The 14,120-nt window shown below is 40.9% G+C and overlaps 1 protein-coding gene across 2 annotated transcripts in view; it reads left to right on the forward strand.

Annotated features, from left to right (window-relative positions):
* The window catches only part of ASB5 (ankyrin repeat and SOCS box containing 5), a 30,485-nt gene extending 17,245 nt beyond the window's left edge, over positions 1-13,240 (forward strand). The window contains exons 3-8 of one of the 2 annotated variants that reach the window (XM_010161680.1): positions 5,062-5,141; positions 6,251-6,358; positions 8,583-8,733; positions 8,869-9,003; positions 10,975-11,166; positions 12,645-13,155. In XM_010161680.1, coding sequence (XP_010159982.1) covers positions 5,062-5,141; positions 6,251-6,358; positions 8,583-8,733; positions 8,869-9,003; positions 10,975-11,166; positions 12,645-12,772 — 794 coding nt within the window. In that variant the 3' untranslated portion in view covers positions 12,773-13,155. Of the gene's footprint in view, positions 1-5,061; positions 5,142-6,250; positions 6,359-8,582; positions 8,734-8,868; positions 9,004-10,974; positions 11,167-12,644 lie in introns of both variants that reach the window. The other variant, XM_010161682.1, reaches the window with a different exon arrangement.
* Positions 13,241-14,120: the final 880 nt, after the last annotated feature.

Genomic DNA, 14,120 nt, shown 5'->3' on the forward strand with positions numbered 1-14,120 from the left:
GAATGAAATCCCCAAATTCTGAAAGTCTACATGATGATAAACGCCGAGAAGAATATTGGTTTGAACCCATCGAGGTTTCATTTTTTGTATGCATATGTTTATGTACTTCTGTGTGGTTATATCATTTTCAGTCACATGAAAACAAACATTATTTCACATATTTAAATATTTAAAGGCCACTTGAACTACATCTTCTCTCTCAGATATATTTTAATCATCCCTGGCCTAAATTCTGATTCACGTGGAGTTCTTCAGTGCTGATTGTTAGAATTTCATTTGTTTAAAATAAGTGGCTTCTGTTTTGCTGGTCATATGTGATCATAGTAGTTAATTACCACAGATGCATTTCTTAACTCCTAAATAAATCCTTGACTTAAGGATTCTTGGGAATAGTTTTTAACATCAAATATCAATTAAGTAGTTGACACACTTCTTTATCCTGCAAGGGCTTTAGACAAATCGGTAATTTGCAATGCCACAGTAAAAATCTGTTACAGCTTAATCACAAAATTTCAGGCAGTTTTAGCAACTGGAGTGAATTGAGTCCGTTGATACTAGAACTAATAATGTTACAGAGTTTTTTATCACTGATCTTGTCTGTTGCTTCAGTTGCCACAAACTGAAACACTCAGAAGACATCTTAAGGAATAAAAGGTAACAGTGATGAGCTTAACACACAGCATTTGTTAGTTTTGCAGAAATAAATATTAGCTGAAACACTTTCCAAATAGTCTGTGTTTCTCATCTCACAATAATGAACCGTGGCACACCCCTATTGCCAGTTCTTCTCTGCTGATACTGCTTCTTCTAAGGACTGGGACACCCTGGAGCAGTGTTTTTGCTGAGCCCTGGCATAGATCTCCCAGAGAAGTCAATGAGAAGACTTTAATTAATTTCCAGTCCTCCTTGTTTTGAAAATCCAACTTTTTAATGTACGTTTTATGCTGTTTTTTTTGGTTTTTCGGTTGGTTGGTTGGTGATTTGGTTTTTTATGTTTTGTTTTGGGGCTTTTTTAAGACTACACAAATTTTTTAGAAATAAAACCAAAATGATGGGATGGCTGCTGTTAATGGCTTTTACACAAGTATTTTTACGTAGTGTTTTACTACTATGATCATAATTGCAGGAATGACTGACAGGTAGCTGAAGGTAGATGTAAAGGAGTGAAAGCTGTAGGAAAATATGAAGAAAATTACATTAATGACTTAAAATTGAATCAAAGTCAGAATTGCAAATCCCCATTTTGGGGTATTTTCACTGCTAAGAATAGTTATCAACCCCCCAGTCTAACAACCAAGCAATTGTTTAGAAAATAACTGAGGTAATAATGAACTGCTAAAAGAAAACCAGAGTTCAGCGTATGGATCAACCAGCATTTGATATGTTCAAAATATTTTGGCTTATGGAATATTTGGCTAAGCATATGAGTAAGTAAAATAACACGCGAGCATTTGGCCAATGTACGAACAAATCTCGGTGCTGGGTACTAATCCTGACTTCTGAGGATACAAAACTACGTGTCTCATGGATTGAGGCAGAAACAGGAGGGGTTTGTCCTGCAGTTCTCACTCAGCTGGAGGTTCTCTTGATTTCACTGTCAGCTCTTCCTGTGTTGAGATTCCAGTCAAGCTGTCTTGGAAGGAGAATGCACAGATACCGGCACAAGCTGTTATGGTAAAAAGGAGAAATGTGAAAAAAAGAACAAAAAGGGCCACAGTCCCTTTAGCACGAGAAATAGAAACTGGCAAATTGTACACGCTCGTATCTTGGAGGCTGTGTTTACCGAAGGGTGGAAGTTTGTATTACAGTGAGCTGCTGACCTCCTTCCAAACATCGCTGGAGCGTATTAAGAACAGGCCCAGCTAGCAAGAACAGATTCTTTATTTCTTTTTTTTTTTTTCCAGATTGAAAGAAATGAGTAGGATTTATAATTGCAATTGGCTGGAAGTGCCTTGGGGAGATGGAGATTTAGGTATTGTATCATACTTTGTTTTTTAACTTCACCTGCTAACACAGGGAATATGTTTTTTCTTTCTTGTTAGTGTTTACAAAGCCACATAGGCTGCCCTTCCTGGTGAACTATACACCAGAGACCTTGGAACTAGTGGGGCTTCTAAATATAGTTCAGGATGCGTTGTATTCAGCATCTGCCAGAGACGACATCAGTCGGGAATTAATGCATTAACAGTTTTGGAATAGAATATGCTTGCTAATGCTGCTGTGATGGACCACAGTGGATGAAGAAAATGTCCTAATCTATATTCTTGTTCATGCCTTCCAAGGGAGAGACGTAGCAAGGGTGTAGGTTAGCAGAAGGCAACAATCTAGACAAAGGCTGTATTTTAAGACACCTTTGGTGTTTATTTATGATACATATAAATATGTTTTGAACATATTCTTGTTCCTGTGGTATTTAATGATACGTGAAAGGGTTTTTCTTTCCAGACTTGATTTGCATAAAATATTTCTGCTGCATTTTGCTTATGAATTTTGTTTCTAGCAGAGAAGATACAAGCATTTTGTATTTAATGGAATTAGCAGAAACAAATACCTGCTGGATGTCTCTACAGGAGATAGGGATATAAGGTGGGTCTGGGTGCAAAACAGAGCTCATGATGGGGTCTGGCACCCTGCGATTCTGTCCCATTAACATTCTTCTGAGCAGTGTAAGAGGGAAGGAGGTGAAGGAATGAAAGGTGGAAAAAATGCTGCTTTCACATCCTACCTGCATCTTTGTTCTGTTTTGAGTTATACACAGCTACAAAAATGTCCAAAGTCTGAGTGTATTTAATGGGTATGAAAACTTCAAGACACATACATTTTATTAATGTTTTTCTATGTAATAGGTGTCTTTTTTTTCCCTGTTAATTTAGGAGTAAGATAAACTGTCAAGTGAGAGAAGTTCTCATCTGAAGAGACGGGGACAAAATTTGAAAAGCAGCTTCTAAATAAAGCTTTTAATTATTTTTGAGGAATTATTTGCAGCTGCCAGCAGGAGAAACTTAAAGGACCTAATTCATTTGAATTAGAACAACTCGAGTGCTGGTTCAGCTGCTACTCCAGAAGAAGGAAACCATTGGTCAGAATTCTCATTGTGATTGCACACATCCAACCTACAGTAGGATAAATGTATCTGAGCTGATTGGGATGACAGAGAAAATACTGGTGTTTTGTCCAAAACAGGTCACTAAGTTTTCTGACCTCGATTTTTGTAGTAGAATACCCCTTAAAATACCAGTCGCTTGGTATGTGGGTTTTTTTAGCTGTTATTCTGACTAGCAATAATTGCAAAATGTCACGTTTAATAAACTGAAACCAAAACGTATAGGGAATGATCTGTATGCATGCACACACATGTGCCCACACAGGTGATGTGCAAATAATTCTGAAAGAATAACAAATCCTGGATCGGGCCTGTGGTCCCTCGATTCCCACAGATGAACGTACAAGGTGCTTCACAGACACTGGATACTCAAATCTCCAGGCATTTTTAAGATCAGGTTTATGAAGCATTGATCTCCTACATTTTTTTAACTTTTGTGATCAGCTTTATACAGTGTTACAATAATATAAATACTCAGCTGTGCTTTCATTTCGCTATGGTTTTGATCTCAGTCGCAGGCGGTAGTGCTGAATTCCACAGCGTAGTTATAGGTTCTCTGAGAAGATAGAGGCTCACATCCCAGGAAGTTTTAGTTTCATTCGCTAACATCCATAGGAAAATGGAGGTTATATCTTAAATTTCCATATCGTGTAGTATTTCATAGGTTTTTAAGTATGCCCTGATTTCTTTTCAGGTTGAGCAGTCTTAATCTTTTCGGTCATTCTTCATGTGATTTGAGGGGGTTGTTTATTGTAACCCAGAGTGTCCTTCCCGAAACAGGCTAGTGGACAGAAGGGGTCCAAAGGGAACCGGCAGCTGGGTCTATTTCTCGTGAGTCGTAGCCTGGAGCTTAGACCGATGATTGCCAGCAAATGAGCGACAGCCTTCTCACGGGATATTCATTGCAGACAAAGTCAAACGCAAAACTTAGCTAATTCTCTCCACGTTTCTTCAGGGATTTTGAGGGCTTGATATAACTCACACTACTGATTTTATTGGCATTTTGCAGTGCCAATGATTTTCTTCTTACAGGAATAAGTGGGGGAATTCTTAACAGATTTTGAAGATGGTACTTCCTTGCACAACTTGATCTGTAAAATTCGTACAACAAATTGGCATCAGCTATGCCTGCAACCCTCTCTATTGAGAAGGGATCCGTCAGTGGCCAGTCTTTTAGGGGAAAGGGCAGGTTCTTCATCAGGAGCCACAGGATGACTCTACCCGGGTTGGGAGTTAAGGGGGCGCTATCTGTGTGAAAGCGAGGTTGTTGTTAGGTTTCTTTTTTTAGCCCTTTCTTTTTGCGGTGTGATAAATGTGTGAAAATAAATGCCAAGCCTTTACATTAAGAATATCTAGCTATTTTTAGCCCTAATAGCCTATTAGAATGAGAACTTAGACTTAATATTGTATTTTTACTATAGCAAATGTTTAGTGTGATTCTCACTGTATTTCTCTCCTTGCGCTTGTGTAGTTGCTGCAGATTAATCTCTTCATACATAAGGATTTCCATATTGATTTTCATGTATATCAGCTTTTTCAGGACTTTTTCAGGCAGTTTTATGTTTGGTTTAAGTTCAAATATCAATTTGTTGAAGTCTGTAAATTTCTGTATGCCAGTTGCAAAGATATTTGTGGTTTTTTTATTAATGAACAATGAAAAATAAAAGTGGGAAATATAGCAACTGATTAGTTTATTAAATCAGATTGCCAAAATAAATATGTCAGTATTTTGTTCTCTGTACGGCATAATCATTTATTAGAGCTGTTTACAGCTAATAATAGACTAGTTTTTACTGTCTAGAAACTGATCATTGGAAATGTGGTCTCTAAAGAGGAAGAAATTAATTTCATGGGACAGTTGACTTCATTCTGTGCATTCTATTTTCTGCTTTGCTCTATGCATTCCAAAATCCCCTCTAATGCATAAGGTTTACTCAATAAATGTTGTTATTATATAGGTTCTTGGGCAGATCGTTCACCTCTGCATGAGGCAGCCAGTCAAGGACGTCTTCTTTCTCTAAAGACTTTATTGTCACAGGTGAAGGCTATGTTCTTAAAATTGCTTCAGTTTTTAATGTTACTTCATTTCTTAGCATAGATTATTAATACAGATTTAGTATGCTTTGCTTTGCTTTGTCCACTTGAATTTTTCAGAGCAGTATAAGTTTAGGAAATGTTTATGATAAAATACAAGTTAATATTTAAAATATTTGTTCTGTATGCTTTAAAATTCGCCCCCCTCCCTCCCCCCAATTTTCACCAAAGCTGCATCTAAATGTGTATGAGTCTTCCCCTCTTGCATGGTACAAGTCAGTGTGGTTCCACTGCTTTAAGCCCTCAGGTACACAGAGCTACTCAGGAAGACTCTTGCTGAGAGGAAGGATCACTGAAAGATTATGGATTTTGCATAGTTGTGATTTAACAAAAATGTACTTTGTTAATAGCAAACGGAGAGACTCTAAACTCTAAATTGTAGTATTACAGTATTGTTATATTAGCTACTACAATACTGACAAAATGTACTGTAGGATGCATTTGATGAAAGGCAAGAGATGTAATTATTAGTTCTTGAGAATCAAACATCTGCTGCAGAAAATTTCAAGGCCTTGATGATTTTATCAATCCAAGAAGTGTTTTCCTGGCTAAAAAGTCATGGCTTTAGTCAGAGAATCATAGAATCCAAGGACAGTTTAGACTCAGGGCCCTGCTGAGTTTTAAAGATCACCAAGAGTGGAGATTCCCCAGCTTCTCTGATCACCTGTTCCAGGGTTTCACCATCCCCCCAGTGAAATTTTTTTCCATATAATGAATTGGAATTCACCATGGTCCGACGTGTCTGTTGCCTTTTGTCCTATCACTGTGTATCTCTGGATGGAAACAGTCTGTTTCCATCTTCTTTACACCCTCTGTAGTATCCTATTCCTATTTCTGATTAAAAAAACCCCAAAACCTGACAACGTACCTTTATTCTGTTCTATGCACTGATTTATGAAAGATTCCTTTTGTGCTCACTGAAGATTTATTTACTGTGAGCAGAGTTTTAAGCCTATTTAGAGTGTTGTAAACGATTCATGTGAACAGTAGTGTGAGGAAATGACTCCTAGCAGCTGTTGTGCGATCTCCATGTGTCACTCATGTCTTCTTTAGGGGTACAACGTAGACACACTAACAATTGACCAAGTGACTCCGCTTCATGAAGCCTGCCTGGGAGATCACGTGGGATGTGCAAGAATCCTTCTTGAAGCAGGAGCAAATGTAAGGGTAGTTTTTGTTTGGGTGGTTTCTGTTGGGTTTTTTTGTATATGAAGTCAAAGTCTAACCTTGGTTTAACTGAAAAGGATGTATTCCTTTAATTTTTTTTTTTACTTGGTCCATACTCACCCTGTTGATTGTGTTGATCTCATTTCACTACGATAAGCTGCTGTCTGAAAGCTAGCAAAGTGATGGGTCAGAGAAACATCATCCGAGAGATGTGAGGTTAAAAGAAAAAACCCTCAAGTACATAATTACATGGTGTAAAAGTACTTGTCAAACAGGAGAACAGCAACGGGAAGAGTAGGTGCGAGTTGGGCAGACACTGCGACAGAGTAAAGACCTGGAGAGAATCTCCTACCAGTATGCCACCAGCCTTACTACTTCTCTGAATTCCATTACATGATTTCCCTTCTAAAACACGGAATGCATCCCTCTCCTTTACTGCTTTCCTCTTGCTTTGAGTGGGTTGTTCTCCAGAATGCCTTTTGTACCACTGTGCTCTTAAGATTCTTTGGTCTGAGTACAAAAGGAGCACGGGCTCTTTCCTGTACACCTGACACAGGCTGGCTGGCTGTTGGCCCACATCAAACATGGGACTTGACAAACCACTTTCACTACAATCCTCTCCTGACATCAGAGTTCAAATGCAGAGTTTCCCAAATCTCTGATCTTTGCAATGGAAATATTTATCGTCCTTACAATTCAGTTTTGAGAAGCATGTTTTCATGTTTTACAGAAAAAAAAAAAACAACATAGATGTTTCCAAACCCAATTTTTCTCCACTTCAGCTAGTACCAGGATGCTCCAAAACCAGATGCTGTAAGCAAAACTGTAAGAACAAATGTCATTTTCCTACCTGAATTGATTTTTAGTACCTGTAATGGTTTTGGTGGGTGTGTGGAAGAGGATAAGCCAGAGTTCTGGATGGAGCCCACTCCAAATACCTGTGCTCCTCCAGTATCACTCACTAGCCCTCACAGATTTACCTAGTTTCCCTCCTCATTCTCTCACACTGGGAATATTCAGTCAACCAGTGAGGCGGCGAGGTTGGTATTAAAACAGTGAGTCTGTGCTTATTATCTTTTGTCTCCGTCGTGTGAAATACCACTCCAACCTGGACCTTAAAATCACAGAAGAAAATTATAGAATCATGGAATGGTTTGGGTTGGAAGGGACCTTAATGACCACCCAGTTCCAACCCCCCTGCCATGGGCAGGGACACCTTCCACTAGACCAGGTTGCTCCAAGCCTCATCCAGCCTGGCCTTGGACACTTCCAGGGATGGGGCATCCACAGCTTCTCTGGGCAACCTGTCCCGGTGCCTCCCCACCCTCTCCAGGAAGAATTTCTTCCTGATATCCAATCTAACCCTCCCCACTTTCAATTTAAACCCATTACCCCTTGTCCTGTCACTACAGGCCCTTGTAAAAAGTCCCCCCCAGCTTCCTTGTAGCCCCTTCAGGCACTGGAAGGTGCTATAAGGTCTCCCCGGAGCCTTCTCTTCTCCAGGCTGAACACCCCAACTCTCCCAGCCTGTCCCCATGGCAGAGGTGCTCCAGCCCTCTGATCATCTTCGTGGCATCCTCTGTACTCACTCCAACTGGTCTATATCCTTCTTATGCTGAGGGCTCCACAGCTGGATGCAGCACTCCAGGTGGGGTCTCACCAGAGCGGAGTACAGGGGCAGAATCCCCTCCCTCGCCCTGCTGGCCACACTTCTCCTGATACAGCCCAGGATACGGTTGGCTTTCTGGGCTGCCAGCGCACATGGCCGGCTCATGTCCAGCTTTTCATCCACCAATACCCCCAAGTCCTTCTCCTCAGGTCTGCAAATAATTGTCACATTTAATGTGGAGTTTTCATTCTTGACAGGGTTATGAGGATCTTCCCATTAGTACACGAGGTGTAGATTTTTGGTATCGATGAAACAAGCTAAGTGAAGTGACTTTTGAAAACTTTACTGCCCAGATGTTAATGAGTGCTCTTCAGTATTCTAGGTGTATTTTGCTTTATTCAGCACAGTTTAACAAGAATAATAGTAAAATAATTTCAACTGAGGGGTGTGGTGAGAGGAAGACAGTAGCACAGGGGCTGAGCAGTTAAGTTACATTATTCTCTAACCAGTAGATTTTTGGTATTTTCATGCAATTTGTAACCATATCCTGTTAAAAAACTTAACCTCTCTTTCTCTGTGATGTTCTTAACTAGATTTTATGTATTCTAGGTGAACGCCACGACAATCGACGGAGTGACACCTCTATTCAACGCGTGTTCAAGAGGCAGCGCGGCGTGCGCGGAGCTCCTGCTAGAGTATGGTGCCAAAGCTCAGTGGGAGTCCTGCCTTCCGTCACCCACTCACGAAGCAGCCAGCAGAGGTAAGAAATTACCCGCTGAACAAGCAGGGAGCCGCTGACGAACGTCTCCGTAACAGCGTGCAGGAATGTGTCCGGTTTTGTCTAGGAGACAGCTTCCTGAGGTCGAGCAAACTCTCTCGTGCTTTGTACCAACAGGTCACAGCGAATGCCTGGAGGTGCTGATATCCTGGGGTATAGATGTTGACCAAGATCTTCCTCATTTAGGAACCCCTCTGTACGTAGCATGCGTTTCACAGCAGATCCACTGTATCCGCAAGCTGCTTTATGCAGGTATGTTGTGACTGAAATGGAAAGCCCACGGGCGTGTAAAATAAGCGTCCTCTACTCACCCCTGAGGTGAACAGTGCTCAGTCAGTGAAACGAGGACCCCCGCGTGCAGGGCTCTATCTCTAAGCTTACGCCGTGCTGCATGTTTTCTGGTGGTGGCTTACTGTGTCTTTCATGCCCGGCAAGCGTGCGGGGGGAAAAGGGGGTGAGACCAGTAGGAAGGGGTGTTCAGCACCTCCTACAGCTTTGTAGGGGTTTCTTTTCTGTAGGAAAATAGGAAGGTAAAAAGTCAGCTTTGAGGAAGGAATTTTATATAGTAATCATCGAGCTACCAACACAACTTTTATTAGCAGCGTGTTCCCACCCGTTTTCATTCTTGGTCATGCTCTGATTGGTCTTTTTAGGAGGCATTAAATTTCACGTGATTTATTCAATCCACAGGGAGCAGAGGTGTGGGAGGCGCACTCTCAGCACAACTCCGGGGACGCATTCGGCATACCTAAAGGATCACTGTTTCCAGTAGTGATTCAGGGCTTTTGTGTCCTGAAGGACAACAAATGAAAGTATCTATATATGAATAATTAGCGACTTGGCTATCGTTGCACAAGAATTCTTTTTCTAGTTAAGGTTATTTAGAACTTAAAAATAACTTATTAAGGTTATTTAGAACTTAAACAAGCAGTTAAATTGTTTCCCATTAAGGCCGTCTCCTAGTAGGATTACCTGTCCTCTTTCATGGGGTTTATGTTCAAGAACCACAGAAGTATGATTAGCACATTTTGGGACTCAAATACTGCCGTACATTACAAACAGTGACAGAAGGGCACCTTCTGCATTCGTTGGTGCCCCGAGGTGGGAACGGGTGTGCAAACTGGGGCCATAAGTAACTGCTTCTCTCAGTCTGAATGTTTCCGTACTCGATCAGTTCCTGAGAATGTCTTAAAAGTTGAAAAGCAAATACACACTGCAATAGGCCCAAGAGTGATACTGTGGTGGTATTCTCAAATTCTTGATACGGACAACAGTGAGTTATTCACACTCCTTATGGCTAGGCCTGTGATTTTTATTATTTTACTCAGTTGGGAATTAAAAAGGCAAAAAATAGTTGAATCAGGGAGAAAATTTTGTCCGATTTTTGGTCTCACAGAGTCAGTAAAGCTTCCTTAAGAAGTCTGGGTTTTTCTTCTGCTAGAACAGCCTAGAAAACTGTTGGGACAAACCCAGTTTTATGGGGACTAACAGCTTGCCTATAAGGGAAGTTCTTCCCTACCTGCTTGTTCTGTTTAGCTCTTGTCTGGATCATTTTTGCTTGGATAGGAATGCATTCTTCCAAATGAATTTAGTCCATTTCAATTTCCAATCGGTTAGCAAATCCTTATGAATACCAAAGGGTAATAATTAGCATTCTGTGGATTGGCAGAATGAATGGCTCGGGGTTTTTTGCCTGTTACTTTTCTTGACCGCGTACCCCACCTTAATTCAAATTAAGTCCTTCATAGAAAAATTCCTGATAAGAGTTGGATGCAATGGGAATCTGTTTCAAACCCTTTGCTAGCTTTGGCACGTGAAAAACTATAAAGCATCCAAGATAGATTTCTTCTGGACTTGCTGTATATTTTTATGTAGTGCAGATTTTCTTAAACATGTACAAAATGTACTTTTTTTTGTAATTAGGGCAACAATGATGCTCACATGACCTAATTTTTGCTTTCGTTCTTTTCATAAAACATTTTCCTTTAAAATCTAGTTGTGCTTAGGTATTAAAACCCTGAATAAGTGTATGGGTGCAAAAAAAACCCCAAACCACTGATATGACTGGCTATAGTGCTATGCAATAAAATTAGTAAAGTGGCTAAATTCACTGTGGCATTCTAGGACAGGGGGTTTTTTTGTTTGTTGTGTCACTTTACCTTAACTCAATGACAGTTTAAGTGAATCCCTTCTTACGTCTCTTTATGTGCATCTACCCACCAGGTGCCAATGTGCAGAAAGGAAAACACCTGGAAACTCCACTCCACGCTGCTGCCCAGCACCCTAGTACAGAGATCGTAAACTTACTCCTTGAATTTGGGGCAGACATAAATGCCAAAAATACAGATTTTGAGAGGCCTGTTGATTTAGCTGCTCCAAGCAGTTTAGTGGAGAGACTGTTGCTGCTCCATGAAGGTAAGTTTGACGCGTGTCTTTTTGCAACTATGGGTATTCTTAATTATATGAATAATATTCTTAATATTCTATGGGTATTCTTAATGCCCACCACTCAAAAAAAAAAAACCCAAAAACACTAACCACCCAAGCCAACCGTGCTACAGAAGCCAACATTGTGCTTTATGAAATGAATGTATTAACAGTCCAGTAAACCCCTTTCTAGCTATGAAAATACCCAGTAATATTTAGTCTCAGGCCAGAGCCTGCTGACCAAAGAGCATCGGGAATTGTAGAAGCTGAAAAAGTATCATCTGATGTTTTTAAGTTGTTTATACGATTAGACATTAAAGTTACATTTTTAATGGCTTTCACAGACCTCGTTAAAAAGAAGCAGAATGTTTCAGATTAAAAATATTATATTTAGTTTATAATACAAACATATTATATTTAGTTTTGGCCAGCTGCCCAAATATTTTTAAAAATGCATTTTTAAGTGCATATAAAGCATTTTATTTTGATGGTAGGCAAAAGAGTACTGTAAATTGCACTTTCTACATTTTCTTTCCTGAATTGTAAGTACCTGAGAGATAGGAGTCGACACTTAAGAGTCACTTAAAAGCCGTAAAGGTCTGTTGCCTTGGAGGGAGAGGCTGTCCCAAAGGACACTCGGTGTGTTCAGGCCGACCCATGCACCGTGCAAAAACAAGGCACAAGGCAAAGGTAGGGGATGAGCGGAGAGGCTGTTGCAGTAACCGTGAACCTCTCTTTAGGGCTGAACCGACAAGTAGCGTTGATGAATGTTTTCCTCCAGAAAACACCTCTGTGGTCTGGATGCTGTGGAAAAAAACACCAACCCTCTGGACACAGTTGGTTATCATGAAATTACCAAGGCTAGCGTAGGATTTTTTAAAGCAAATAGGTCAGGAACTGCACTGGCAGGAAGCGCGTACGGTTTAAGGGCCCAGAGGAAGGCTGCAATCTGGTGGTTCATTTTGAGGGAGCGGGGAAGCACAGAGGGACAGAGGCCTTATCGCGACCTAGTCAGACCACTAAACCTGGGCCAGGGTTTTGGGGTGTTTTGCCTGCTTATTCTTGTTGCAGCAATGCAGTTGTAGTGCAGCTTGGAGTGCCAGAGCACGTATTTCACCTGTCCTATGAATAAAAAGAGCAAAGCCAGAACCAAAAACCCTGCGGTTTCTAAAGTTGTTGACGTTGGGTATTTTTTGGGAGCAGGTTTTTGATTTACAAACACAAATTATTTGCTGACCTGACCTTGCCTTTTGGAATATTTCTCTGGTTATTGGTAAGGTTTCAGCAGCCCTTGTCTTTATCTGTGAGAGCAAAAAGACAAGGAAGGAAAAGGAAGGAAGGAGAAGGACAAATTTGCAATAGGTGAATGTGGTTTTTAGAAATGCTGCTATGGTCCAAGAATGTTGTAGAAGGAAGTACTGGCTTTTTGAGTTGTATAATTGAACTCCTTTCTTTTTTGTTTGCAGCCACACCACCTTCTCTCTGCCAGCTCTGCCGGCTTTGTATCCGAAATTACATAGGAAGAGCTAGGCTGCATCTTGTCCCACAACTCCAGTTGCCAACAATACTGAAGAATTTCTTACAGTATAGATAACATAGCAATTAACCTTCAGAAACTTGAATTACAAGTACTTTTTCTTCTTTTTGTTTATTGTACGTTTTACCTAAAGAACTGCTGGGCGGGAAAAAAAAGCGTTTTGCATATTACTTAAAAATATATATATATCTATCTCTTTGACATCTGGTGTTGGTATCGGATAATACTTGGGAGCCATTCAGCAGCTGGTACGAAGGTGCTAATACGGCTGAATTGCATAAGTGTGCTGATACTCTGGGAAATGGCTGTGTAGCTTTAGCTTAACCCTTACTCAGTAGCTTTAGTGCTGTTAGTTTTAATTGTATTTATACTCTGAAAATGTGTTTTGACACACCTGAACCACAAAGCTGCTTCATTATTATTCATTAAGTTTGTCCATTTGGAGCCGTTATTTTACGTGTTTTTAAATTTCTATGGTCTGTGTGCCTGCAGATACTCGATGATAGGTGAACTATATACATGGATAAAAATAAAACAAATGGATGTCACTGTTTCTTCTTTTTCTTTATACAGACAGTTGGTTAATGACAGTGAGAAACTTCCTTTATGCTTCCCCACAGCCTCTGCTGTGAATTGGAATTAGGCTGCTGTGAACATAATCACAGTTTTTTCAGCCACACACAGTTTGTAGATTCTCTGCTTATTAGCACCGTTAGTGACTTCAAAAAATCCACGGGAATATTCCTCAAAAGCCTTTAAGCTGGGATGCTTTCCGTCTCCTCTTGTGAAACAGAGTCTTCTGGGCGCTCTTCCATTCCCTTTTCCTAAGAGTGCTGTAGCACGACTCGTGGGCGTGTGAAATGGTTGTTTGCCTCCGAGAAAGGCATATGTTACTGCCCGGTGGCTGTCAGGTTTCTGCAGACGTATCGTGGAGATGCAGATGCCGAACCTTCAACCTCAGGTCCAGGAGGTGGATGCAAGGCTCCAGAAATACGTCAGTTCACTGTGCCAGGACAGGTAATGCTCTGAAAAGGACATTATTTCTCTTGCTGTCTAGTTTATAAACAGTTACCCAACCCCAAAACGTGTGTTGCAGAATCCCAAAATGCGCAGGCGGGAATTTCCGTGATCGGGCTGAAATTTTCTTGTTCAGCTCTGTAGCCAGAGAAGGAACGCCGATACTCCCAAGGAACACTAGGAAACCCAAAGGACTTCTCCCTGGCTCGTGCCCTTGCGTGGTGACGACTGCTGGTCATGTCGGTAAAGGTGATCTGACTACTTCATCCCCACGCAGCGCTCCTTTCTCGGCCTTCTCTTCCTTTGGGAGCAGACTGCCTCCTGGCTGACGGACACCCAGGTCCTGCAAAGCAAAGCATGAGACACTTGAAAATTTACCAGTTGCCCT

The sequence above is a fragment of the Eurypyga helias genome, unplaced genomic scaffold, assembly GCF_000690775.1.
Source record: "Eurypyga helias isolate BGI_N326 unplaced genomic scaffold, ASM69077v1 scaffold25221, whole genome shotgun sequence".
In the NCBI taxonomy this organism is placed as follows: Eukaryota; Metazoa; Chordata; class Aves; order Eurypygiformes; family Eurypygidae; genus Eurypyga; species Eurypyga helias.